Genomic DNA, 24,927 nt, shown 5'->3' with positions numbered 1-24,927 from the left:
GATGCAGTGCCCCACTTAAAGGCCATTTTTACATTGGCGATGTTGCATAGTAATACTGTTGACATTCCAAAGGAAACAGAGCTAGTAGTTGAACCAAAGTTCAAATTCTCATGCAGAATAGGAAAAGGTTTTCTCAAACTTTTACTCACATAATTTCAATACAGTAATTTAAAAACTAGAAGGCACGCCTGTGTGGCTCAGTCGGTTAAGCATCTGTCTTCGGCTCGGGTTGTGGTCCCAGGATCCTGGGATCAGGCCCTGCATCGGGCTCCCCTGCTCTGCAGGGAGCCTCTTTCTTCCTCTCCCTCTGCTGCTCCCCCTGCTCATGTTCTCTCTCTCTCTCTCTCAAGTAAATGGGCAAAATCTTTTGTAAAAACAAAAACAAAAAACAAAGAAACTAGAAGCAACTGCTCTAAGACATATAAAATCACAAGTAAATTACAGCCAAACAGAATATTTTGCAGTCATTAAAAATAATGTATATGTTCATTTTTAAGAATATAAATACTCATGTTGTACTGTAGTGTTTTTTTTTTTTTAAAAGTGGGCTACAAAATTATATATGCAGTGTGCTGGATAATCAACCCAAACCAAAAACCAATAAGGGAAAAGGGTTTTTTAAAAGATTTTATTTTTGAATAATCTCTACACCCAATGTGGAGCTCACACACAGCACCCCGAGATCAAGAGTCCCATGCTCCACTGACTAAGCCAGCCAGGTGCCCCTCACAACTCCATATTCATAACCTTCCTTCCTCCCTCCTTTTTTTTTTTAAAGCTGTTTTCATCCGTGACTCAATAAGCCTTGCCTGAGAAATGTGGGCACTTCTGGTCAGCACACGGGGTCTTATAGACAAGCAACACTTAACCAAGGGACCCAGATTTCCTTGCGACTCACAAATGCCATTACTCGCTCATGCCAATCCCACTTAATCAGCTCCAAACTCAAGTGCTTTAGTCACTGATTATGTACCCAGGGCCCACTCTGGGCGCATCTGGGGCAGCTCGGTGAAGGTGACAGAGAACAGAGAACTCACCGAGAGCTTGGACCTCCTCTCTTAGGAGGAAACTGCAATATTCAGCTGAGCGGGCAGAAAAGTTTTGAGTTTCCCATTGAGCACACCCATTGCTGTACATGCCACAGAAAGAACACAGAGCATGGTCCCCCACTCCCAAGGAGTTTACAGACCAGTCCTCCAATAGGTCATTCCACCAACAGACACAGCCTGCTGCTGCTTACAACCTGGCATTCCAAAGGATTCTGACGTTGCCCTTGGGTTGAAGGGTATGGAGTTCCAGGAGCCCTTAGTGAGTCTGGTCATGGGCAAGCCAGGGAAGGTGGTGGTACACACACAGTGTTTGCTACCTGTAAGGAGACACATGCAGTTGTCTGCCGCCCTAAAGCTTTCTCCAACTACCTTCTCCCTCATGGGCCTCCTTCTAGAGGACAAAAGAGCCAGAACCTACCCCAGCCTTTCTTACAACCAGGTGTGACCATAGGACCAAGCGGCAGCCTGGTCCTATTGAGAGTTGAGAGAGCAGACCAGGATTCTCTCCCTGATGAGCAAGAAGTGTGTGAGGAGGGGCTGCCCAATGCCAGGCTCTCAGTCCTGCCTATGGATACAGTGTGGGGTGGGGAGTGGGATGTCTGGAGCAGCTGCAGACATCCTGGGGTCACCTGGAGCACATTGAGAGCTGGGCTACCCAACACAGGAGCTGTAAGTCATATACGCCTGGAAGCACTTGAATTGGGACGAGTGCTACAAGACTAAACACCCAGCAGATTTCAAAAGCTTCTTAGAAAAAAGAGGAATGTAAAATAGCACATTAGCAATTTTTCTTATTGACTGCCCGTTGAAATGGCAGTATTTCAGACATACTGGATTAGATAAAAAATAAATTTGAAGTTAGTCATTTATTTTTTTTTCCTTTTTTTATTTTTAAATGAGACTTCTAGAAAATTGTAAGTGACATAGGTGGTTATCATGTTGCCATTGTCCATTGCTGATCTGCAGAACTGCAGGCACTGTAACCTAGAGCCCCGACATTGTGGAACCACAGAACCAGCCCCATGACTACAGTCAGACTTCTTGTTACATAATAAAGCCATTCGAGCCAAGGAGTCTTTTTTTTTTTTTTTTTTTTTTTTAGAGATCAGAAGTAGGCAGAGAGGCAGGCAGAGACAGAGGGGGAATCAGGCTCCCTGCTGAGCAGAGAGCCCTATGTGGGGCTCAATCGCAGGACCCCAAGATCATGACCTGAGCTGAAGGAGTTCCCTCCAAGGAGTCTTTTTAAGCCTCACAGTTAGCGGGTTGAAAGTAGGCAGGACCAGATGTTATCCCCACTTCACAGACGAATAGGCTCAGAGATGAGAAATGCTGCTCAAGGTCACACAAAGGTCACATGCTGTAGGACAGGCAAGGTAAGAATGAAAACCCAACGGTCCTTTATATCAGTTGAGATCTTCCTACAGCATTGAGCTGCCTCTTAAAGGTAAGGACACACAACTTAAGGACAAAGTAAGAGAAGCTAGGGCACATCTACGTGTGTGGGTTTTGTGGTCACCCAGAAACGGGGAGCTTCTGGCCCAAGATAGGTTGGGAGACAATTCTCCATGGTGTGTCTACATGTCCAGTGACAGCCTTTGTTGCAGACTATCCTTTCAATGTTTATACAGCAAATAGCACTGGCAGATAGAGATAGAGTCGTCCTCAGGGCAGAGGGAAAATTTACTTGCTGACCAGGCTAGTACAGAAAATGTCTCCCTCGAGGGCAAAGGTTGGGCAGATCTGCCTTGCAGGTCCTTTATAATTTGGGAGTTCATAAGCTTGGGGTCACTCAGTTATGACACAGACACAGTGTGTGCACAGTATCTTCCTGGGCCCACTCCATATCGTCCCATGGCACTTGAGGGCCAAGAGAATCTGGGACAAGCATGAAGCCCCTACTGCCTGCTGCATCAGTAATAACGCCCTCTGTTTGCACAGCCCCGCCCCTGGGCTGCAAGAACATTCTGCAAATAGGAAGAGAGGTATACTGGATGCGGTGGCCTACCACCCAGACTGCCCCTTAAGAACGAAGACCTTATTAGTCCAGCCCTCAGCTGACAGCCCACTTTGGGGATGGCTTTGGCTAGAGAGCGCTGCCTTACCCCATCCTGGGGTGGCCTGCATACAGAGACCAGCTGACATGAGGTGTAACGGCCCAGCCCCCTCATCCCAGCTAGGTTAGAGTCCAAAGAGTCAGCCCAGCTTCAGAACTTGCCCTAGGGCTGGCTGAGGTCTCCACAGGGATTGCCCCATGGCTCACCTCCTCCCTCTGCTCCGTCCTGCCTCCTCATTTCCCCCTCAACAGATGTAGATCCTAAGAGCATGCCCAATAAATGTCCTGCACCCCAATTAGCATCTCAGGGTCTGCTTTCCAGAGAACCCAAGCTGTAACAAGGGGGGATTTCCTGGCCTGGGGAATTGCACACCTGTCTTGGATCCAGACTTCAGATCTGAGGGCTAGAAATGCAGCACGTCTTACACTTACAAGTGACAGAGTCTTTCTGTGGCTTTTGTAACCCTCGAAGTATAAGGGCTCGTTCTGAGGCATATGGAACACTGAAGACATACCCAGCAATCGATCTGACCCCTGGGACTATAAAATCAGCAGTATCTGTGAATCTCAGCTGACAACCTGGCTCCTTTTGCTCTATTTCCCTGACAATTAAAACCCAAAAAGGACGATTTCCCCATTAGCTGAACACATCAACTTCAACATTAAGTGACAGAGCCAAACTTACCTTTTGGAAAGAAGAACCGAACCTACTGTTGACCTTGAACATCATGGGTTTGAATTCTGTGGGTCTACTTACAGGTGGATTTTTTTTCAATAGAGTAGATGGTAAATGCATTTTGCTTATTATTTTCTTGGCAGTTTCTTTTCTCTAGTTTATTTGATTATAGTAATACAGTATGTAGCATATATAATATAGAAAATGTGTGTTAATTGACTAGGTATGTTATAAGTAAGGCTTCTGGTCAACAGTAGGCTATTAGTAGTTTTGAGGGAATCAAAAGTTATATACACATTTTTGTGTCTGCAAGGGGACTGGCACCCATAACTCCTGTGTTGTTCAAGAGTTAATTGTGGTTGGTTTTCACAATGCAAAGGCTACCACCAGATTCTGATGGTCTCTCACCTGAGAAGCGCCTGGGGTTGGGGTAGCAGCTAATCTGGGATTTGGGGCTAACTTCACCACCTCTGAAAAGGGCACGTCTGTTCCAGCTGCAAGGCCTAGAAGGGAAAGCTCATTTCACATCAGTGCATGTTGCAAATGAAGACATTAACTAAAAATAGCATCTTATCTCTGGGGTGATAAAATATTCTAAAACGGGATTATGGTGATGGTTGCACAACTCAGTAAATTTACTAAAAAATCACTGAGCTGTATACTTAAAATTGGGTGACTTTTATGTCATATAAATTGTGCCTCAGTAAAACTGTTAGAGAAAAAAAGAGAGGGAAGAGAGAGAAATTTGATGTGCGGACCTCTCCCCAGCGGGGCATACTTTGTCTTGCTCACTGAGACAGCAGCTGTCCCAGCAGGGCAGCTAACACCCGCCCCCCTCCCTGACCCCACACCTGACAGGAGGAGTTGCCTGCCTCTCCTCCCTCACCTGGCTCCCATGGCTCAGGGCACTGAAGCCACCCCAGGCTTCTTAGGATTCCTTCTACCTCAGAGCCTTTTCACTGTGTCGAGAGTCTCTGTTCCTCTCTTCATGGACCTATGCTCTTCTCAGACGATCTGTGGTTTACAATGTCACCTGTTCCGAGGCTCCCTAACCCTCCACCCCTAAGTACCATCTGCTGTCCCCAGAGACTTCGTACAATTTCTGGCCCCAGATTTAAGGTCCCGCCCTTGCTGAGCCCAAAGCTCTGTGAAGCCAGGCACTGGGTCTCCAGAAGAGTCCTGGGGCCTCACACAGACCTGCATACCTGAGACACTCAATAAATACTCCCAAGCAAATGAGCACAGGGCTGGGAAGGAGGGAAGGATACCATCAGTGGACAGGAAAAGTGAGGAATTTCTAGACAGTCTTTAAGGAGTGCTATCAGATTGGCAGGGAAACACAGGACCACCGTGAGTGAGGCAGGGCCTGGGGAAGACATGAGGCCTAGTTTCCAAGCAAATGCTGGGATATCTCGGCTTAGAGCTGCATGGGAACAGGGTGGGGGCGGGCAGCAGAGACGCCACTCAAAAGACACTGGTCCCTTGTCCATTCATTCAGAGACCGCCTATGTGTGAGGTTCACCCTGGATGCAGCTGGGAGAACAGACGTGAAGTGGCTGAGACACCTCAGGGTGAGGGCCGGTGTGCTTGGACTTTGCCCGGGCTGCAGTTTTAGAGGGCAGAGTGGGGCATTGCCCCAGGTAACCTCTGGCAACACAACAGGCAAGGAAAGGAAAAATAAAAAAGAAATGCAGTGTCACATAGCAGTGGAGGCCCTAAAGGGCAGCGCCTTTCCCACTTTAGCAGGAGGAGGAGTGAGAAGTGGACCCTGAGCTTCTCATGGGCAACACTAAGGGCCAGAAGATTATGGAACAGTATTTTCAAGGTGCTGAGAGAAAGTATTTTAAAGTTAAGAGTCCTTTGCCCAAAAAAGGTAGCATTTAAAAAAATATTATTTATTTATTCATTTGAGAGAGAGAGGGAGGAAGAGCACAAGTGGGGGGAAGAGCAGAGGGAGAGAGAGAAGGAGACTCCTCGCTGAGCGGGGGCCTGACTCAGGGCTCAATCCCAGGACCCGAGCCAAAGTCAGATGTTTAACCAACTGAGCCACCCAGGCGCCCCAGAAGGTAGCATTCTTTTAGACGGTAAGACAAAGTCCATGCTGGCTATGTAATGCCTCCAAAATTATCACCTACTAAATTCCCTCTTAAACTTATCTAGGTTGTAGAGTCCAACAAAACTATCATGGAAAAGAAAAAGGAAAAAAAAATGCACAGAATTAGAAAGAGAGAGAGAAATTCATAAGGAAATGCAAATAAAAGCCAGTATGATATAAAGTTTAATTAAAAACACAATCTGGAAATAAATTACCCAGTGATCTTGATGCAGGAGGTGGCATTAAGGGGGGGTGAGGTAGACAGGGTAGGGAGGGAGGGGAGTCAAAGAGTAAGAGGTTAATTATTAAGAGAAGGATCTGGTCCCTGATTAATTCTCAATGTTGATAGAAACATGTAAGTTTAAATTGGTGTGTTAAAAAGCGAAGAGTAAATGCGTGAATAGAACTGCCAGAGGGAAGAGAGCCCTTGAGATAAATGGGCAGCTGGAGGAGCAGTCGGAGCCAGCAGAGGACAGGGCAGATTGACTAAATGGGCCCCTTGTGGGCAGGGGCAGCTCCCAGGAGAACTTGCCTGGAAGGGGGAGATTGGAGTTTCAGCAAGGCCTGCATCAGAGCGATGGGCCCTCGTGGAGCTGTCCAGGGTACTGGACTGTTTGGCTCTGAAGCCTTCAGCTTTGTCTCCACTTCCTGCATTTGCTGAAATGATGGCCCTGGACTTCATCCACCTTTCCTGCCCACCAGTTGTCCAGACCCACCCCCATGTACCCTCAAGCATGTCCCGCGTCCTTTCCCAATGTCCCTGTGTTGAGCCTGAGTGTGACCAAGCCTCATTCAGTTAGGAACCTACTTTTCTTTCCCCACTTTAAATACAGAATAAAAGTACAGAAGATTTGAAGTTGGTTCTTGCCTGCTAGGTGGGAGAAAAATGAAACTGAAGCCCAAGACTCCAATGTTCCTAAAGACTGGGAACATTCCAATCTCCCCTTTTCTATCCCCCTTAGCCCAGCCAGTGCCCTAACTCTTCCAGAAGCCTCTGCTCTCCATCCCTCGACCTACCATGGAAAGCTCGGTATGCAGAGCCCACACAGGCCGAGTTGGCAGTGTCTGTGACATACACTGGGGCACCAAACACATCTGCAAGCACCTGAAAAGGAGGGAGGTTCTTACTGGGTAAGCCATTCCTCGGAGGGAACACAGACATTTGGCACACATTTTCTATGCTCTCTTTCCTCATGTGTCTTCTGATGCCTTCCATTCCACCTCTATGGCCTTACAGGAAGTATACTCGGCCATGCCACCCTAATAATAATAGAGTCAGGGTGGCCTGGGGGCCTTAGCATTTCCCCTGGCCCTACCTGCCCCCCTCACTGTCTCCTGGGAGCACTTTCTCAACAACCCACTTATAAAAGAATTCCCAAATTGGGCTCTTCTTTTAGAGAATTTTTATCTAAGACAGGTATATTATAAGTCAATAGTTGACACAGCCTCAGGCTACATCCAAAACTGCTCAGTGTCCTAGTAAGACACTGACAGCCCCATGATGTGATAGCCTGGTGGTCAGACATCTGTAGCAGTGGGAACAGAGGCAGTCCAATAAGGACAGCGTCTGGCTCTTAGAAGTAACAGACATGGAAGAGGCCCTACTGCTTGGCCTGCTATCATCACATACCTGTAAGATGTCTCTGTTGTGAGATGCCCCTCCAGTGGCCAGAATCTTTGTCTTGGGCACTGCAAGGAAGAAGAAAACATTGATGGCTGTAACAATCTCCCCAAGACAAAAAAGGCTTTTGCAGAGTTCTTCAGCCACAGAGGGCTTATACTGAGCCAATGCCTCTTGCTTATCACACAGGACTCAAGAAGAGATCCAAAGCTGGCTCTGTCCATGCAGGTTTGTCACAGGTAATTTGCGTGTGAGGCTGCTGCCCCACTAACCTCTTACTGTCTTCAATTTTTTTTTAGTCACTTAAAAAAGAATCTGTCAACAAACCAGGAATAGAAGGAAACTTACTTAAATTAATAAAGGCCATCTATCTAAAATTTATAACAAACATCATTCTTCATAGAAACATTAAGAATTATTATTTTTTAAAAAGATTTTATTTATTTATTTGACAGAGAAAGATCACAAGTAGGCAGAGAGGCAGGCAGAGAGAGAGAGAGTGGAGGCAGCAGGCTCCCTGCCGAGCAGAGAGCCCGACTCAGGACTTGATCCCAGGATCCTGAGATCATGACCTGAGCCGAAGGCAGAGGCTTAACCCACTGAGCCACCCCCGAGCCCAAGAATTATTTTCTTTAAGACTGGTGTGCCTCTCAGACCTCAAAAAAATGGCCTCCAAATGACCCCTGCCTCCAGATATGTTTAGGTTCATGTTGGTCCCTCTCACAGTCGATAGGGCCAACTCCTGTGACCAGTGGGATATTGTGTAAATGGTGAACTGTGAGTTACAAGAATAGGTCATAAAGGACATTGAGGCTTCTATCCTGTTCTACTGTAGATGACTCTCCTGGATCCCTCACTCTGGGGACTCCTGCCAACAGCTGTGTGAGCTGGCCACCTGGGAAGCAGATCCTGCAGCCTGAGTCAAGTCTTCAGATGACTGCAGCCCCAGATGACATACTGACCTCAACCTCAGAAGAGACCTCAGCCAGAATGACTGAGTTATGTTAATCCAAAATTACTGACCCACAGAAACCACGTAAGATAATACATGTTCGTTGTTATTTTAAGCTGCTAGGTCTTGAAGAAATTTGTTACATAGCAATAGATAATAAATAGTAGGAACAAAACAAAGACTTAATATCATCCACTACTCTGTCACATAGTACTAGTTATACTAGCCATGCCTATAAGGCAAGAAATATAAATAAATGTATCAGGATTTAAAGAAAATAAATAAAACTACCATTATTTTACAGATAACAAACTACCTACTTAGAAAAATTAAAAATAAGCAAACTAATTAAAGTTTAATAAGGTTTCCAGATACAAAAACCAACTTATAACAAACAATGGCATTTCTAGCAACAATCAATTACCAAATGTGATAGTTGCCATTCACAATGGCAACCAGAAATACAATGTAGCCAGGAAATACCTTAGCAAAGAATTCAGAAGTATCTATGTGGAAAAAAAATGGAAGCTTATTAAAGTACAAAAAGGAATATCTAAGTAAATTAAAAGATGTTCCATGGTCTTGGATGGATTTGAACTAACATTATAAAAGTGTCAACTTTTTCAAATGAATTTGTAAATTCAAGGCAACCTAAACAAATATTCCAACTGGATTTTTTTATAAAAGAACTGAATCAATTTAGTATATTTATGGAAAAATAAAGACCCATAAATGGCTAAGACAACAATGAAAAAAGAAAAGTGAGGGATGAATTGCTATATTAGATATTAAGACGTTTGGGGCTGAACTATGTCCCCTCAAAATTTGTATGTTGGAGTTCTAACTCCTAGTACCTCAGAATGTGACTGTATTTGGAGATAAAGACAGATACATGTTTTAAAAGGTAGTTAATTGAAATGAGGCCATTAGGGTGAGCTCTAATCCAATATGGCTGCTGCCCTTATAAGAAGAGTCTATTAGGACACACAGTGGGAAAACCATGTGAAGACACAGGCATCTACAGGTCAGGGAGAGAGACCGTGGGAAAAACCAACCCTGCTGATACCTTGATCTCAGACTTTTAGCCTCCAGGACTGTGAGAAAATAAATATCTGTTGTTTGATCCATCCAGTCTGTGGTACTTTGTCATGCAGACCTGGCCAACTAGTACATACTACAAAGCCGTAATGATGGTTTGTCCCAAGAACAGATGAATAAACCAATGGAATGGCAAAGGGGATGCGGAGAGAGACCCACATATATATATATATACAAACTTGATAAATGAATAAGAGGGCACTACAAGTAGTGAAGGAAAAGGGAACGGGGTCATTATGTGGAAAAAAATTAAACCGGATCCTGATTTACACCATTCACAAAGGTGAACTCCAGAAGTTCTAAATGTGGAAGTTACACGAACAGAACAAAATGTAAAAAAAATTTCTGTGGCACTGGAAGAGGGGAAAAACCTCTTCAACAGTATCTCAAAAGCATAAATTTTAAAAAGAAATATTGGCAGATTTAATTTAATCAAAATTCTGTTCAGTTGCCAACACTATAAATAAGAATAACAGACAAATGACAGAAGATGCTTGTGACACAGAAAGCTGACAAGGATCTAGTACTATTCGAAGTATATGACAAACTCCTGCAAATTGTTAAGAAAAAGATGGGAAATCCAATATGGGGGAAATGGTAAAAGATACAAACAGCCAATTCATGGAGGAAAAAACCCAAAGTTATAAAAGCTGTTCAAAATCATTATTAATTTAAAAAATGCAAATGAAAGTAACACTGAGATACTAGTTTACATCCCTCAGATTAGCAAAGGATTCAAAGGTGCTTAATGCTAAGTGTTGGAGGGGACTCGGGAGCCCTCACGCACTGACAGTAGACCAGTGATTTCAGAAACTCAGGACTCTCAGCCTCTGTCCCTACCCACTTCCACTGATCAGGAGCAGCATCTGACCCCCAGATAAAAAACTGCCCTCCGGGGTGCCTTTGTGGCTCAGTGGGTTAAGCCACTGCCTTTGGCTCAGGTCATGATCTCAGAGTCCTGGGATCGAGCCCCACATGGGGCTCTCTGCTCAGCAGTGAGCCTGTTTCCTCCTCTCTCTCTCTCTGCCTGCCTCTCTGCTTACTTGTGATCTCTGTCAAATAAATAAATAAAATCTTTAAAAAAAAAAAAAAAAAAGAACTGCCCTCCAGCCAAAATGGGTTGCTGCCTGGGGAGGGGGCCTGGAGGTCTTGAGGGGAATCAGAACTTGAAGTAATACTGAGCTAAGGGGGCGGACATGGAAAGAGACAGGCAATCACCCATCAGAGAAATAAGCTGCATTCATCTTCTAATCAGAATGAAATGCTGCTGATTTTAGCATGTGGAGAGCCTTTGTAGGGAGGACTCCAGCTGTAAAGCTTATCCAATGCTCACAAGTTTCAACTTAAATCTGCCTGTTGTCACGTCATCTACTTCTGCCTGCAGCTTGGAGAGGGCAGGTGGGGTGGGACACTGGGAGGAGGGGCCTTGGACCTGTAGACAGCAACCTAGGCTTGCTGTCTACACTGAGACCCAGTTACTCATTCAGTACTACCAACCCACAGTCAAGGTGGTTGAGAAAAACCAATGGCGTGAAAGAGAAGGATCACTGTGAACAGACCACCTCAGAAGGAAAAGAACCCAGGCAACAAAAGGCAAATTTGAAAAAATTCCAATATTTTATCATCTCGTGTACTTGAACAGGTATAGAATCCATTAAAAAGAATAAACTACTATGAAGAAGAACTGGGACACAAGACAGAGTTCTAAAAATTAAAAAATGACATATAGGGGCGCCTGGGTGGCTAAGTCGGTTAAGCATCTGCCTTTGGCTCATGATCCCAGGGTCCTGGGATCGAGTCCCACATCGGGCTCTTTGCTCAGCAGAGAGTCTGCTTCTCCCTCTGCCTCTGGCCTCCCTCCTGCTTGTGTTCGCTCTCTCTCTCTCAAATAGATAAATAATATCTTTTAAAAATAAAAATAAAAAACGATACATGATTACAAACATATTTAGGTGGAAAAAGTAAATAGTAGAATAAATACGGCCATATCTAATACAATAAACTGAAAGATGCAATCCAGGAAATTCCCTATGATTTAAAATGACAAGGAAAGTGACAGAATGAAGTCAGAAGACACAGAATTCATTTATCCTTTAGAGCTGTTCAGTCTACAAATACTTAGGGGGAGCCCAGTTACCACCTGGCAGTGGTTTAAGAAGTGGGAATAGATGGTTCCACAAGATGGATGAGATTCTCCTTCTCAAAGAGCCTATTTCCTAGTTGAGGAAGGACAGTCCACAAAGAGATAAATTTAAAAGCAGAGTATGATAGTGACAAGTTCATTTTTTAACAATTTTATTTACTTATTTATGTCATCTCTAAAGCCAACGTGGGGCTCGAACTCACGACCTCAAGATGACGAGTCTCATTGTCTTCCGACTGAGTCTGGGGCCCCCAATAATGACAAGATCTATGATGAAATAAAGCAACACGCAGTTAGGGCCAGAGAGCCCACACCTGGCCTGTATTAGACAAGGTTTCTCAAGCTGGGCACAGCTGACACTTGGGCTGGATAATCATTGGCTGCGCAGGGGAGGGAGGAAGGGGAGGCTGTCGCGCACACTGCAGAACGTGTAGCGGCATCCAGGCTGGTGGGATGCCAGGAGCGCTCCCCGTTTGTGACACCAGAACGTCTCCAGATATTGTCAAATATCCTCTGGGGTGCAAAACCACCTCAGTCAGAAACCACCGGTCTAATATAAATCTTAGTAAAAAGAACAGGGGAAATGAAGGAAAGAAATCATCGGAGAAATGATGTAATAAATTTTCCTAAGCTAGAATAAGTCAGATATAGTCAGGCAAAAGGGGCCAGTGGGTGCTCAGCACAATGAAGGCATAAGGCCTGATATCTAGACTTTAGTTGAGAAATTTCAAAATCCTAAGAAAGATTCTAGAAGATTCTGTAGAGGAAACAATATCATTCAGATGGGCTTCTCACTGGCAACACTGTAAGTCAGAAGACAACAGAACGTTATTTTCAAAGTTGTAAAATAATATGATGTTTGAATTCAGAATTCCACACATTATAAAAGTAGCATTTAAGTGTCAAGGCAAAATTAACCTATTTTCATATAGACCATCCCCCATACCTCTACCTCTACATGAAAGAATTAGTCAAGGATGTCCTGAAGCAAAGATGAAAGATACAAAACCACTTAGATGTGTGATATAATAAATAGTGGTAATCAAGGAAAGCCACCAAGTGTATAATTTAAATAATTATTGATGCATAATGCACACTGAACAGTAGCATTCTGGAACTGGAAAATGGGAGGTAAAGAAAAGAGAGAAGAGGGGGCGCCTGGGTGGCTCAGGAGGTTAAGCCTCTGCCTTCAGCTCAGGTCATGATCCCAGGGTCCTGGGACTGAGCCCCGAGATTGGGCTCCTTGCTCAGTGGGGAGTCGCTTCTCCCTCTCCGTCTAACCCTCCCCCTACTTGTGCTTGCTCTCTCTCTCTCTCTCTCTCACATAAATAAATAAAATATTTAAATAAGAAAGAAAAAAGAGAAAAGAGGGAACATAATATAATGTCTTTTAGTGGGGGATATAATTACTAAAGAGAATATAAATTCCAAACAGTGATCAAAAGCAGTTAAGTGTTGGTATCTATGTTGAAATTTTAAAAGTCATTACTAGAAAAAAAACAAGAGGGCACCTGTGTGGCTCAGTTGGCGAAACATCTGCCTTTGGCTCAGGTCATGCCCCTGGGGTCCTGGGATGGAGTCCCAACATGGGCTCCTTGCTCATCGAGGAGCCTGCTTCTCCTTTTGCTCCTCCCACCTGCTCGTGCTGTCTCTCTCTCAAATAAATAAATAAATAAAATCTAATTAAAAAAAAAAAAGAAGCAGAAGCTGTAGGCTCAGGTGCCAACAACAGGACTGTCTGCAGGGCCAGGAGAAGGGAGTAAGTGAGTGGACTGGGCTAGGGAACGGCCGCACCTGTGCCACACTGGCACCCGAGTGAGCAGGCCCAGCCCAAAGGTATCTGATTAGCAAAGTAAACATTATGCTAGCCAAACATGACAAGTTCTAGAAAAAAAATCCATACACTCAGGTGGTCAGTTTGCTGACACCTGTCACACAGGAGGGATGAAGTAAAGAAAAATCAGCCAAGGGCATGCACCGTTCATGGCACAGTTCATGACACTGAGCTGGGAAGCGCGAACGTCCGTCAGAGAACAATGGATCAATCGATCCCGGTACAAGCCAGTGATGGATCACCACACCGCTGGGAGAGCCGACAATGAGTGAGGTATTCACACGGAGGAATTCATGAACATGTTGAGTTATAGAAGCAAGTCCCCCAAGAACATGGCTCAGTCCACACAGCAGCTGGGAGCATGATGCCTCACGTTCGTGTAGCCCTGCTTGGTTCCAGGCATGTTGATTTATGTAATCTTACTGGAGAGGAACCCAGCAGAGCTGGCAAGACAGGTTTGATACTGCCTTTAAGCTTGCTAAGAGGATAAAGAATTTTATGTGGCTTTGCACAAAAACGCTTTAAAGGCTGGGAATGGTGGCATAATCCCATCCCCTCTCCAGTGCCCAGGAGGACTTCTCTGCTCTCACTGCCTCTTCCTGCACACTGTTTGGGGCCAGGCCCTGACGAAGTGCCACCTTCTGCTGGCCGGAGAACCCTTCATGCCAGGCACTGGGCGCCAACCTCAGCCCCATCCCTGCCCTGCTCATCGGTCTCACTTTTCAGGAGATTCTGAAATCTTTGGAGAATGTCTTTCTTTCTTTCTTTTCTTTCTTTCTTTCTTTCTTTCTTTCTTTCTTTTTCTTTCTTTTTTTTTTAAGATTTTATTTATTTATTTGAGAGACACAGAGAGAGGGTGTGGGAGAGAGAGCACGTGGAGGGAGATGGGGAGAGAGAGAGGGAGAAGCAGACTCCCCGATAAGCAGGGAGCCCAACATGGGGCTCGACCCCAGGACCCTGGGGATCATGACCTGAGCCAGGGGCAGATGCTTAACCGACTGAGCCACCCAGGTGCCCCGGGAAATTTCTTTTTAGACTTTGAGTGGCAGAATGGAGAGAAATGAAAACGTTTATCATGCTCATTTTATTTACTTTCAAATTTGTGGTGAACTCATATACCCCGAAAAACATGCAGAACGCCTCATAAGCTGACTGCTTGACAAATTCTCACAAACTCCAGGCTCGCGCGTAACTTAGAGAACACCAACAGCACCGCAGAGGCCCTCTACCTCTGAAAGGTAGCAGCTCGCGCCCTGGCTTCCAGTGACAGCAAATTGCTTCGTCCGGTTTTGAACGTGACGGACATGGGATCCCACCACGTGTACTGTTGTGCCTGGCTTCTTTCGCACCGAGTGACATGTGCGAGATTCATCCATTTTGTCGCGCACGGTGGAGGCCAGTTTATTTTCATTTCTATGTCGCATCACATTGCATGAATAGCCCACAAGGACTACCTGTCCTGCCTACCACCCACGGGCGCCGGGCTGCAGCGTGGGGCCGGCGAGCACCAGCCACGATGACTGCTCTCCTGTACGTCTCTAGAGCCCATGGGTACACATCTCCGTTACGCCTTCACGGACAGGCGAGACTGCCGGGGGTGGGTGCGTGTGCGGCTTCCTGGAAAGGCTTACCTAGTGCTAACTTCTAAAGTACGCTTGCACTTGGTTGGCTCAAAGGCAGAAAACATACTACACTGAGCTCAGGTTGTCCACAAAAGTATCATGAGGACTCCACCCTTAGGGCAGAAGCCTGTGCCCCAGACCATTCCAGGGCCAGCAGTAAGGAGAACTCGCTGCCCACCTGAGGCTGCCTGTTCCATAGCTCAAGTTCTTAGAAATCCCTTTCTTCCCGTGGGTGCCTGCCCCAACCCATCCTGCCCTGCCTTTCCATTCCAGATCTCTCAGTGGGGACAGTGGTTCTGTATCCCCACTCTTCTCTGTCCAAATTGAAGTGCTTAGGCTGTGCCCCAGAGGCAGGTGGCCCCAGCCTAGACCTCTCCCACTGGCATTGCCCAAGTCCTCAAGGTCCGGGGCTTGGGATATCATGTTGTCACAGGTCTGGGCTACAGAAAGGTCTCTAAGTGCTACAGCTACTTGCCAGGAGGTCAGGCTACTGGGGACAGAGCAGAGAAGCAGGAACAAGTGCCCCCTCGTCCCTGCCTGCCTGCATATCCCTGCCCACTGACTCACCTTCTCCTTAGCCACCTGGGGCCGGGCTCCCTCTCCCCCCTGCCTCTGAAGTGAAGCCTCGACAGATAGTGCTGTGCAAGGCCTGGCCTGAAGGCCAGGAAGGGTCACAAGCACCTCAGGGTGTGATGGTCCCTGCCCCAGAACACAGCCCGCCAGCCGCTCACTTACTGACTCGGTAACCCAAGCCCTCAGCATGGATCCTCTTGGCCATGAACTGCCCTTCGATCAGTGCCCGGATCTCCACAGCCCCAGGGAATGCTGAGACCTGTCCCCAAGAGAAAGTAGGCACCGTGAAAACCTTTGCTGTCCCTACACTGCTTGTGCACGCGTCTGTGAGTGCGTGTGCATAGGTGGCCCGGATTCGGAAATCAGGACTCAGGACTCCTGGGCAGCTCACACACCACTGGAGCTCTTGACCCACTAAGCACCTGCCATATGTGTGCACACAAGCATGTCCCCCACACATACGTGACCCCAGCCTCAGGCGTGCTCACTTCAGGGAGCCGGAGCATTGGGGAGCTTGGTCTCAGGCCACCAAGGGTTCAGCTCTGCCACCTTGAATAAGTTACGTAAATCTTGCTGGGATTCTCATTTTCTTTCTTAACAAAACCAAGGCCATAATGGTACCTATGTTTCACGGTGGTTCTAAAGATCAAATGAGACAACAGGGCCGGGTCTTGGTGTTTGGTCCTAAGTAAGAACCCGGAGCTTATGCTGAGAACCCACAGCTGTGGAGTGTCGCTCAGGCTACTGCTGCTAGGCGTCAACCCCGGCTTCACCCAGGCCTTAGCCCCTGAGACCAGTGACAGACCCTACCTTCTCCCTGACAGACCTCGATGGGTTTATGCAAAAGGGAACAGGCACCTCTTCTCTGTGGGAACAACAGAAACCAAAGAGACCCTTCCTCAGAAGACTGAGGCGAGCCCCTCCCTGCTACAGTTTGTATAAAGCTTTCCACTTACAACCCAACATACAGTGACTTCATCAGCCACAAAGCTGATGCCAACTCTAACTGTAACAGTCACTAGACAGAGGGAATTACTCAGTCCCACGCAGGAAAGGCAGCTCGGTGGAGGGGAAAGGAAACAGCACTTCAGGGCCAGGGAGGATTGGGTCTGGAGGCCCCCTCCCTCCACCTCCTAGGTCCTGGTGACTTGGGCACATGATTCGGCATCTCTGGACCTCAAGATGCTCTGAGCAGTCAATGGAGGATGTGGGAAGCCACCAGCACGGTGTGCTTGGAGGGAAACAGTGCTCAGTAAATGTTCGTGCATCCTGTCCCAGAGGCTTTCGATCAGGAAGAAATTCCTGATCTGGAGTAAGTGTGAGTCCTTGGGGGTGCAAGGTTAAGCCTGCTGAGGGAATAGGCTCTATGGCTCTCAGTGGCGGTCAGTGTGGACACGTGTTAGCTCAGGGGAAAGCCCCCAGGTGTTTGTACTCCTCTTTGTGAGAGACAACAGCATCTTAGATCCTATGGGTTCCCCAGGAAGGAAATGCACTCTGGCCCATCCAAATGTTTGCTCAAGCAATAGCGGAGTACAGGAAGTCTCTCAAGTAGCAGAACCTGGGAGGCAATTGTTGAATTCAACACTCAGAACTGGAGCCAATTTCTCTCCCATACCACACATACCTGGAGGTTTTCTGTACTAAACCGGTGGCGCCCAGTAATTTCAGGGGTGATCTCCATTACATCAAAATAAAAACCTGAAACCAGACCAGGAAGAGATTCACTGTCAGTAATCAAAAGCAAAATATAAGCTTCTCAAAGACTTAGGACAGAACAGGGTGACGTGACCCCACATCTCTGGCCCCCAGAAGAGACGGGAATGCTCCCCGTCTTGCTCTCCAGCAGGAAAGACAGGAACTGGAAGGGCTGGGGCTAGATCTTCTTAGAGACAGTTCCGCCAACTCTCACCCAACAGCCCGGACCAGAGGCAGCTGCCCCAGCGCCCCGAAAACACCAGCTCAGGTCTGGCCAAGGGCGGCGCGTCCCCTCCCTGCTCAAGAGGCCTGGCCCAAGGTTGGGCCCTCTTCCGAACAGAACCCTGCAGCTGGGGCAGAAAGCTACGGATGGGCGCACACCAGAGTGGAGCAGGAGCCGTGGCTGCCATCCCTGAGGTAGTCACCAGGGGCTCTGAGGGGGACAGAGCCCTCCACTCAAAGCACAGAGAACAGCCCTACTCACTCAGATCATTGGGTCTCACGCTAGCTTGGAAGGCCCACAGAGCAGAAGGACCGACAACTGGGGCTCCCCTGGCTTGCTCCATGGCCCTCTCTCCCCCTTCCCCTGGGGCCCTCCTGCCAGCAGCTGCTGCCCTTCACAGGCCGGGGCATCACCAAACAGCCTACCCAGGTTCCCGCCGTTGCCCATCTCCGTGGACCGCAGCGCCTCAGAGAAATCACTCCAGGAACAGGAAGCGGACTCATCGCGGATCTTCTCTCTCATGAGGGAGCCGTTTTTAAAGCTGCAGAAGTGCACAGAACCCTGAGGGGGGGGGCACCCAGTGCTTGCCGGCTGGACCCATGTGTTTTGGGGAAGAGTCCCAGGTCGAAGGGCTGCAGGTCGGGCTGGACCACAACCCCCAGGCCGTGGACAGCAGAGATCTGAGGTTCTCCCTCAGGTATCATGCCCAGCTAAGGTCCCTGGGAATCACTGGGGAAGGCCTGTCTTGGGCTCTGTTTACAAAGGGAAATACGGGGAGCTGTGGCTGCTACACGTCATACCACCTGGACAATGAAACAGAGCCAGCTAAATTCACTAGACCTACATATTCTCCAATGGTTCCTGGAGCTTAGAGGCTCAGAATCTTCCCTGGGTGCCTCTGGTGGGTTTCCAAAGGCCTCTGATCAGGGTGCAGAGTACACCTCCTCCATGACAACCATCAGGGGCAGGGCGTGCTTCCTACTATTTACTGAATGTCTACTATGTGCTACCCGTGTCCTAACAACACAATGGTAAACCTTTAATTCTTCGCATTTCATGAGCCGAGACTGTGGCTCAGACACACTCTGGGGTCTGCCCCCAGCCACACAGGATATAGGTGTTGAGGATGGGATTCGAATCTGGATTTGGGGAGGACTCCATGTCCTCGGTTCCTCCCCACCCAGCTCTGCTGTCAGAAAAACCCAGTGAGTCCCAGGGTCTCAGCTGCCACGAGAGCCTGCTAAGAAGAGCTCAAGGGCTCCAGATAGTGCCAGACGTGCCCACTGCCCACCAAGCCTACCACAGGAGCGCCATATAGTGCTGGGCATCAACCGGGTTGCAGAAGATGTGCCCTTCCAGGGCAGGCATGGGCTCCTGGAGCCAGAGAAATAGGGTGTCGCTGGTGCCCAGGCTGACCTGGGAAGAAATGGCCAGAGATGAGGCACCTCTGCCCCCTCCACCACTCCCGACGCTCCATCATTTCACTCCTCATGCTGCAGACCTCAGAGTAAACGCCACTTCCTCAGAGAAACCTCTGCTGACCCTCCCACACCAGATGAACCAATTAGCAACCAGATTTAGGCTCTCATGGAAACTGTGGGCTCATTTTCTAGAACTTAACCACAATTGTATCTAACTAACTATTTGGGTGACAACTGGTTCCCAGATGACTTTCCCATTAGACCCAGAAGGGCACAGGTTCTGTTTTCTTTATTCATCCGGAGAGCTCTCAGTCCTTCATTCCAATGCCTGACCCCTCTGTCACTGTACCCACCAAGACTGGCCAACAAGGGGACCTGCCTACCGGGCAAAGGCCATGACCTTCTAAGAGAAGAGATATGAGCAGGTCCTGGGGCCTGGGTCTTCCTATCCTCTCCCTCAGCTGCCTTTTGGGACCGCCAGATCCTCTAACAGGCAGCAAAGATGCTGCTGGGGCCCTTGTCCCCTAAGGCAGAGAGAGCGGGCTTTGCTTATGGGTGAGAGATGTGAGAAGTCACCTTACCGCAATGTCACCTTCCTCCAGCTTCATGCCTGCCAGCGAAGCTGAGAATGGGAGGGGAACCTCTGGTTAGCGGGAGGTCACACAGAGCCACAAAGCAAACCACAGTCACCCCCAGGTGGGAGCCAGCTCCGAACCTCCCGCCCCAAGCCACATGCCAGGGTAGAGGCAGGAACAGGATGAGCTGAGGGTTTGGAAGAGCCCAAGGGGAGGTCCCCGGTGTGAAAGGGTAGAGTGCCTGTAGTCAGGGCCTCTGATCTGAGCTGGGAAGCCTCTTCTAAAAGGGTCCAACTCCCCACCATCAGGTGCTCCCAAGAGTGCAGAGAACCAAGGGGGCTGAGTCAAGACATCAGACACATGGCAGGGAAAGACAAAGTTGAGGCAGGAGTGTGAAGGGGCAGAATGTAAAGAGCGGTCTGTCCCTGAGACAGGAGGCCCAGAACAGCAGTCCGCATCTGCCGGGCTCACTGATGCACTCTGGAACTAAAAGAAGGTCTAGCATGGACCGGGGCCGGAGGCGGGGTGGGGATGGGGCTGCTCACTAAATGTGACTGACTGAGCAAGTGAAGGAGAAACGTGGGAGGGACAGGTGTCCTCCACCACCACTGCCGTGTGTGTCAGAGCCTTGGATCCAGGAGCCCCATCTCGGAGAACTTAGCCTGTAGGGATGAGGGACAGGACAGGGTGTGCGCGTCATCACTGTTTGCACTGCCCGAGTACAGAAGCCCCACGGACCTCCACCACAGGGGACTAAATGTGGGACCACGGGGCCCAAGGCAACCGTTGAAATGATGCTGCCCCCCCCCAACAAAATATGTTTATTTATGAACACAGAAAGAAATGTGGAAGGATAGCCATCAAAATTTTAACTGTGGTTATCTCTGGGTTAAGAGATTATGGATGATTTTTATATCCTTCCTTTGGTTTGTCAGTGTTTAATTTTTTTTTTTTCCTGCAGTGAAGAGGTATCCCTTGTGAGTAAGACAAAGAGCATGAGCTTGGTTAGTCTGCTTGCTCATTACTGCTGTTGTTTTAATGAAGAAGCAACTAATGCATCATTTAAAACAGCCGCACACTCAAGGTCACACTTCAGGAGGGACTGACTGAGGGCTACCTGCCTGGCGTTGCCAACCTTCAGCCTGAAACCGAGGTCCAAGAGGTAGGATTAGAAAGCTGCTTCTCTGTCATTCCTGCTCAGACAAACCCAGGTGCTCACTTCAGTGGTTATAAAAGCCCATTCTTCCCCCTGACATTCTTCTAGTTGATAGAGGAGGTACAAGATTATACATTGCCTAATGAGACTCAACAAAGTTATTTTCATTCTGAAAGGAAAACAGACGTGGCCCGCAGAAGTGGAGAACTTTCCTAAGTTGGTGTTCCTACACCAACTGTTCTTCTTTGAGGGAGGCTGGACCTACCAGCTCTTAGGGATATGGAAATGGGGGCCAGGAGCACCAGAACCCACACACTGCAGCCTGGAGCCTCCTCTCAACCCCAGGGACAGCCTGGGGCTTCATGCCTTGCCACTGTGGAAATCTGGCTTCCATCCACCAGCCTCCGCCTCCCCTCCACCTTCCTACCAGGAACACTGGGATCCCTTCTCCCAAACCTGCTCTGTTAGTTTCTGTGCTTGGCCAACAGGTCCCGCATGACCGTCTCCAGAAATGGCTCAGGGATGGGAAAGGCCCTTGTCTGGCTCCTGGGGTTCCCTCCAGATGCCAGAGCCAAGGCTGTCCCAGGAGGGAGGGGTCACACCCAGGACACTGATGTGGCCTCAAGTGTGGCAGGGACAAGCTCGCCGTGCCCTCAGCTCCAGGCTGGAAGGAGACCGAGGAACGCCATGAGCATTATTCTTAGTGACGCCTATAACAACAGTAGCGACTTCGGTGCTTTTTCCTCATCACAAAAATATACAGAAACACTGCAGAAAATAGGGACTCTAATAATAATACTGATAAAGTAACTCTTGCTGTTAAGAATGAATTTTAACAAGGACCATCCGCTCTATTTTGAGGCATACAACTCCCAGACATATGCGTCTCTCTCTATTTATTTTGGATGCCCCTGTCCCGCTTGCCTAAAAGGAGGCGAGTACAGGGAGGCTGGTGGGTGCTGAAACCGGGAGAAGGGCTGAAGGCAGAAAAAAAAACTGAAAAGAAATGTGTTTAAAAGGAGAGCAAAGCATAACAAATAGGGAGCACACTCCCTGACCACAGAGAGAAGCAGGAGAGGCTCTAAGAAGGAAGTGAGCCTCCCTAGGACAGCAAACCCTGGCCCCACCTGTGCAGCAGCCCAGGTCCTCTACTACGTACTTTACATTGACCTTCTAAGAGCAGGAGCTGAGGATGCTGATTTGGGGTAGAGTTGCCAGAAAAAATGGAGGACGCTAAGTTAAATTTGAATTTCAGAGAGACATACTTTGGGCCATACTTAAACTAAGACATCATTTCTTATGTGAAATTCAAATATTGCATGGGATGCACTTATTACACTAATTATTCATAATTCCTCTGAAATTCAAGGCACACTGGGTGTCCTTGTATCTGTATTTGCATTTGCCTGGCAACCTGAATTTGGTGGCTCTCTAGAAAAAGGGCTGAGGCGCCACCACCATACGGCCCAGTGGGGCCACCTGCCCTTTCTTCAGAGACCTGATGACTCTTCCTGGAGCGGCTGGGGGAAGGACAAGGTGTTTGGATGGAGAGTAATTCACACCTATAGATCATATGACGGGAAGGAGATACAAAACCAAGTCCTAGAGGAAGAGCTGGAGAACTGAGAAGATTAGCTTGGAACAGAAAAGGGAGTTAGGGAGGGGTGGGCGTGACCGCCTGCCTTAACTGATGATCATTCACACCGGAGTGGGGAGGCAGAGGACAGAGTTGGAGCCAAGGTAGGGCAGTACAAGGAGTCAGATTTCAGGCCAGCAGTGTGGCAGGCGGCCAGGGAGGAAGGGGCCTGCCACAGAAGGGTTTCCAGAGGCTGGCATTCTCAAATGCCCAGCATGGACCAAGTCAGGCTACTTGGAGAGGGAAATCCTTCAAGGTACTCACCAGGGTTGTCCCCAGTGAAGGCCACCACTTTGCATCCTGGAGGAAATCCATAGCGCTGGACAAAGTAGGAGGAAATGGCTCCCTGAGGAGGAAAAGCAAGCATGCCCTACTGAGGTAAATTTGACCTACTCCGCATAGCCCTCCAAGCCTCAGGTCACCAGGCCTGCAGGCACATCAGTCCCTGTCCTAAACCAGGGATGTCCCTCCCATTCACGGGAAGCCAGAGGAGCCCAGCCCAGGCTTGGAACCACAAATATTAGGTCACCCTGCCTTGAACACCATTGGATTTTGAGAGGCAGCTAGAACAAACCAATCCCCAATGTGTACTTATTTTGTAAGTTCCAAATTCTGAGACAGCATTAGTGGTAAATAAATAAGGGGAGGGTGCTTGGGTGGCTCAGTAGGTTAAGCGTCTGCCTCTGGCTAGGGTGGTCCTGGAATGGAATCCCCATTGGGTTACCCACTCCCCCCCCCCCAGTAGGAAGTCTGCTTCTCCCTCTACCCTTCCCCCGCTCATGAACTCTCAAATAAACAAATAAAATTAATTTTTAAAATTTTAAAACAAATAACAAGAGGACACACAGGAAGAAAATTCATGGAAGAAGAGAAGGCCCCATACCCTTGCTCTATCAGCCCAGCAATCTGATTAACCAAACACACAAGTGCACAGGTCAAGTTTCTAAGGAAAATAAACCCAAAACAGCAGTGTGGGGAGGGAACACTCCTGGGGAAACATGGCCTCTAGGTCTCCTCCCAGGATAGCTGTGGGACCAGACAGCAGTGACCCCTCTGGACAGACTATAGTCTTTAGAGAGCATAGCTATAAAAGAAAAACATTTTTCCCCTTTCCCTGACTTTACCGAAGCTCCAAAATTTTAAAACGAATGATGGGCCATCCTGGTGTCTGGAAAAAAAATTTTGCTCCATTGTGGGGGAGGTATGTGATATGGTGAGTGCTGTGAAATGTATAAGCCTGACGATTCACAGACAAAATAATACATTATACATTAATAAAAATAATTAATTAAAAAATTAAAAAAAAAAGAATAGAAAATCTTGCTCCTTCCAGGAAAAAAATCAGATTTACATGAGAATAAGCCATCTCCCAGGAGAGAACTGTGTTGGCCCGGGTTGCCTGAGGAAACAGAGCCCGACACAGGGTTCGTGTGCAGGTGGCTTATTTGGGGGAAGCAATCCCAAGAAACGAGAGGGGAATTGGGGAGGCGGGAGAGCCCACCCAAAGGTACACTGTCGAGCTGGTCCTCACTGTGGAAAATGTCCAAGGAACTGTGCGTGAAGGATGCTGGTGCTGTCCCCCTGAGGTGTAAACTCCCTGGACCTCCAGGTTTGCAGGGCACAAACTTGGAGTCACAGAAGCCCCAGGCAGAAGGTGAGAGAAGTGAATGCAGCTGGGGCAGGGTGCTGCGGGTGACACCTGCACAAAGCCACGGCTGCTGGCAAAATAACTGGGTGAGGAGGCCACAAGCTGGGGCTGGAGAAGCGTCAGATACCATATATCCCAAACCCGTTCCTGCCGGAAATGAGAAAGCTGTATGGGCACTGCCTGCAAAGGAAGGGATGCTGGGAAACATGGATTCGGCTTGTTTCCCCCCATCACGTGGGTATGTATGTACAAATGAAAAGGCCCTTTCAGAGTCAGTCCTTTTCCATTCCTCAAGCTGCCGGTCTGTGCACAGGCCCCCTCCTGGAGGCATGTGTTCCTGGCATAAAGCAAACAAAGCCCGCTGCCATGGACCGAACACTGCTCTCCGTCTCACACAAAACCAAACACCATGCATGGAATACCAATCCCAGAGGCTTGGCCAGTTCCTGCTGGCCCTTCCTTATTCTCTCCACTGGGCTTCAGCAGGTCTGGGTCCTGAACTGTGCCCTTCCAAGGCAGGGGACTCTCCTCCCTCAGCTCCGTACATAGGAGTCAATCTCAGAAGAGTGGCTGGGACTTGGAACAGGCAGCACCAGCGGGCTTCAGGGACCTTCTGCTTCCTTCCCACTGACACTCAGAAACACCGAGAATTCTCGCTCTTCTCAATGTGTGGTGTGTGCTCCCACCAAAGGGCCTCTGAAGGCAGGGCCCAGTCTCCCTCTACTCCATTCTCCCCACAGAACAGCCACAAACGTAGTTAACTAGGGAACACCAGTGTCTGTGCTGAATGGGGATTCTGTGCTAACGGTTAAATGTTCTAAACCACACTATCTTGCCTTTTTGCTATGGAGCAGAGT

General features: G+C 48.2%; 1 protein-coding gene across 1 annotated transcript in view; it reads right to left on the bottom strand.

Moving 5' to 3' along the window:
- Positions 1-24,927, bottom strand: part of LOC111159103 (xylulokinase) — a 47,899-nt gene that overhangs the window by 1,110 nt on the left and 21,862 nt on the right. The window contains exons 10-18 of the mRNA XM_022521505.1: positions 22,687-22,768; positions 19,637-19,677; positions 18,935-19,050; positions 18,060-18,175; positions 17,341-17,414; positions 15,879-15,975; positions 7,504-7,562; positions 6,891-6,978; positions 4,187-4,281 (exon numbers count right to left, since the gene is read on the bottom strand). Of these exons, the coding sequence (XP_022377213.1) occupies positions 4,187-4,281; positions 6,891-6,978; positions 7,504-7,562; positions 15,879-15,975; positions 17,341-17,414; positions 18,060-18,175; positions 18,935-19,050; positions 19,637-19,677; positions 22,687-22,768 (768 nt within the window). The remainder of the gene's footprint in view (positions 1-4,186; positions 4,282-6,890; positions 6,979-7,503; positions 7,563-15,878; positions 15,976-17,340; positions 17,415-18,059; positions 18,176-18,934; positions 19,051-19,636; positions 19,678-22,686; positions 22,769-24,927) is intronic.

This window comes from Enhydra lutris, unplaced genomic scaffold (assembly GCF_002288905.1).
Source record: "Enhydra lutris kenyoni isolate GAN:26980312 unplaced genomic scaffold, ASM228890v2 scaffoldscaffold66, whole genome shotgun sequence".
Taxonomy (NCBI): Eukaryota; Metazoa; Chordata; class Mammalia; order Carnivora; family Mustelidae; genus Enhydra; species Enhydra lutris.
Note: the sequence above shows the minus strand (reverse complement) of the source record. Positions and strands in the feature narration are given on the sequence as shown.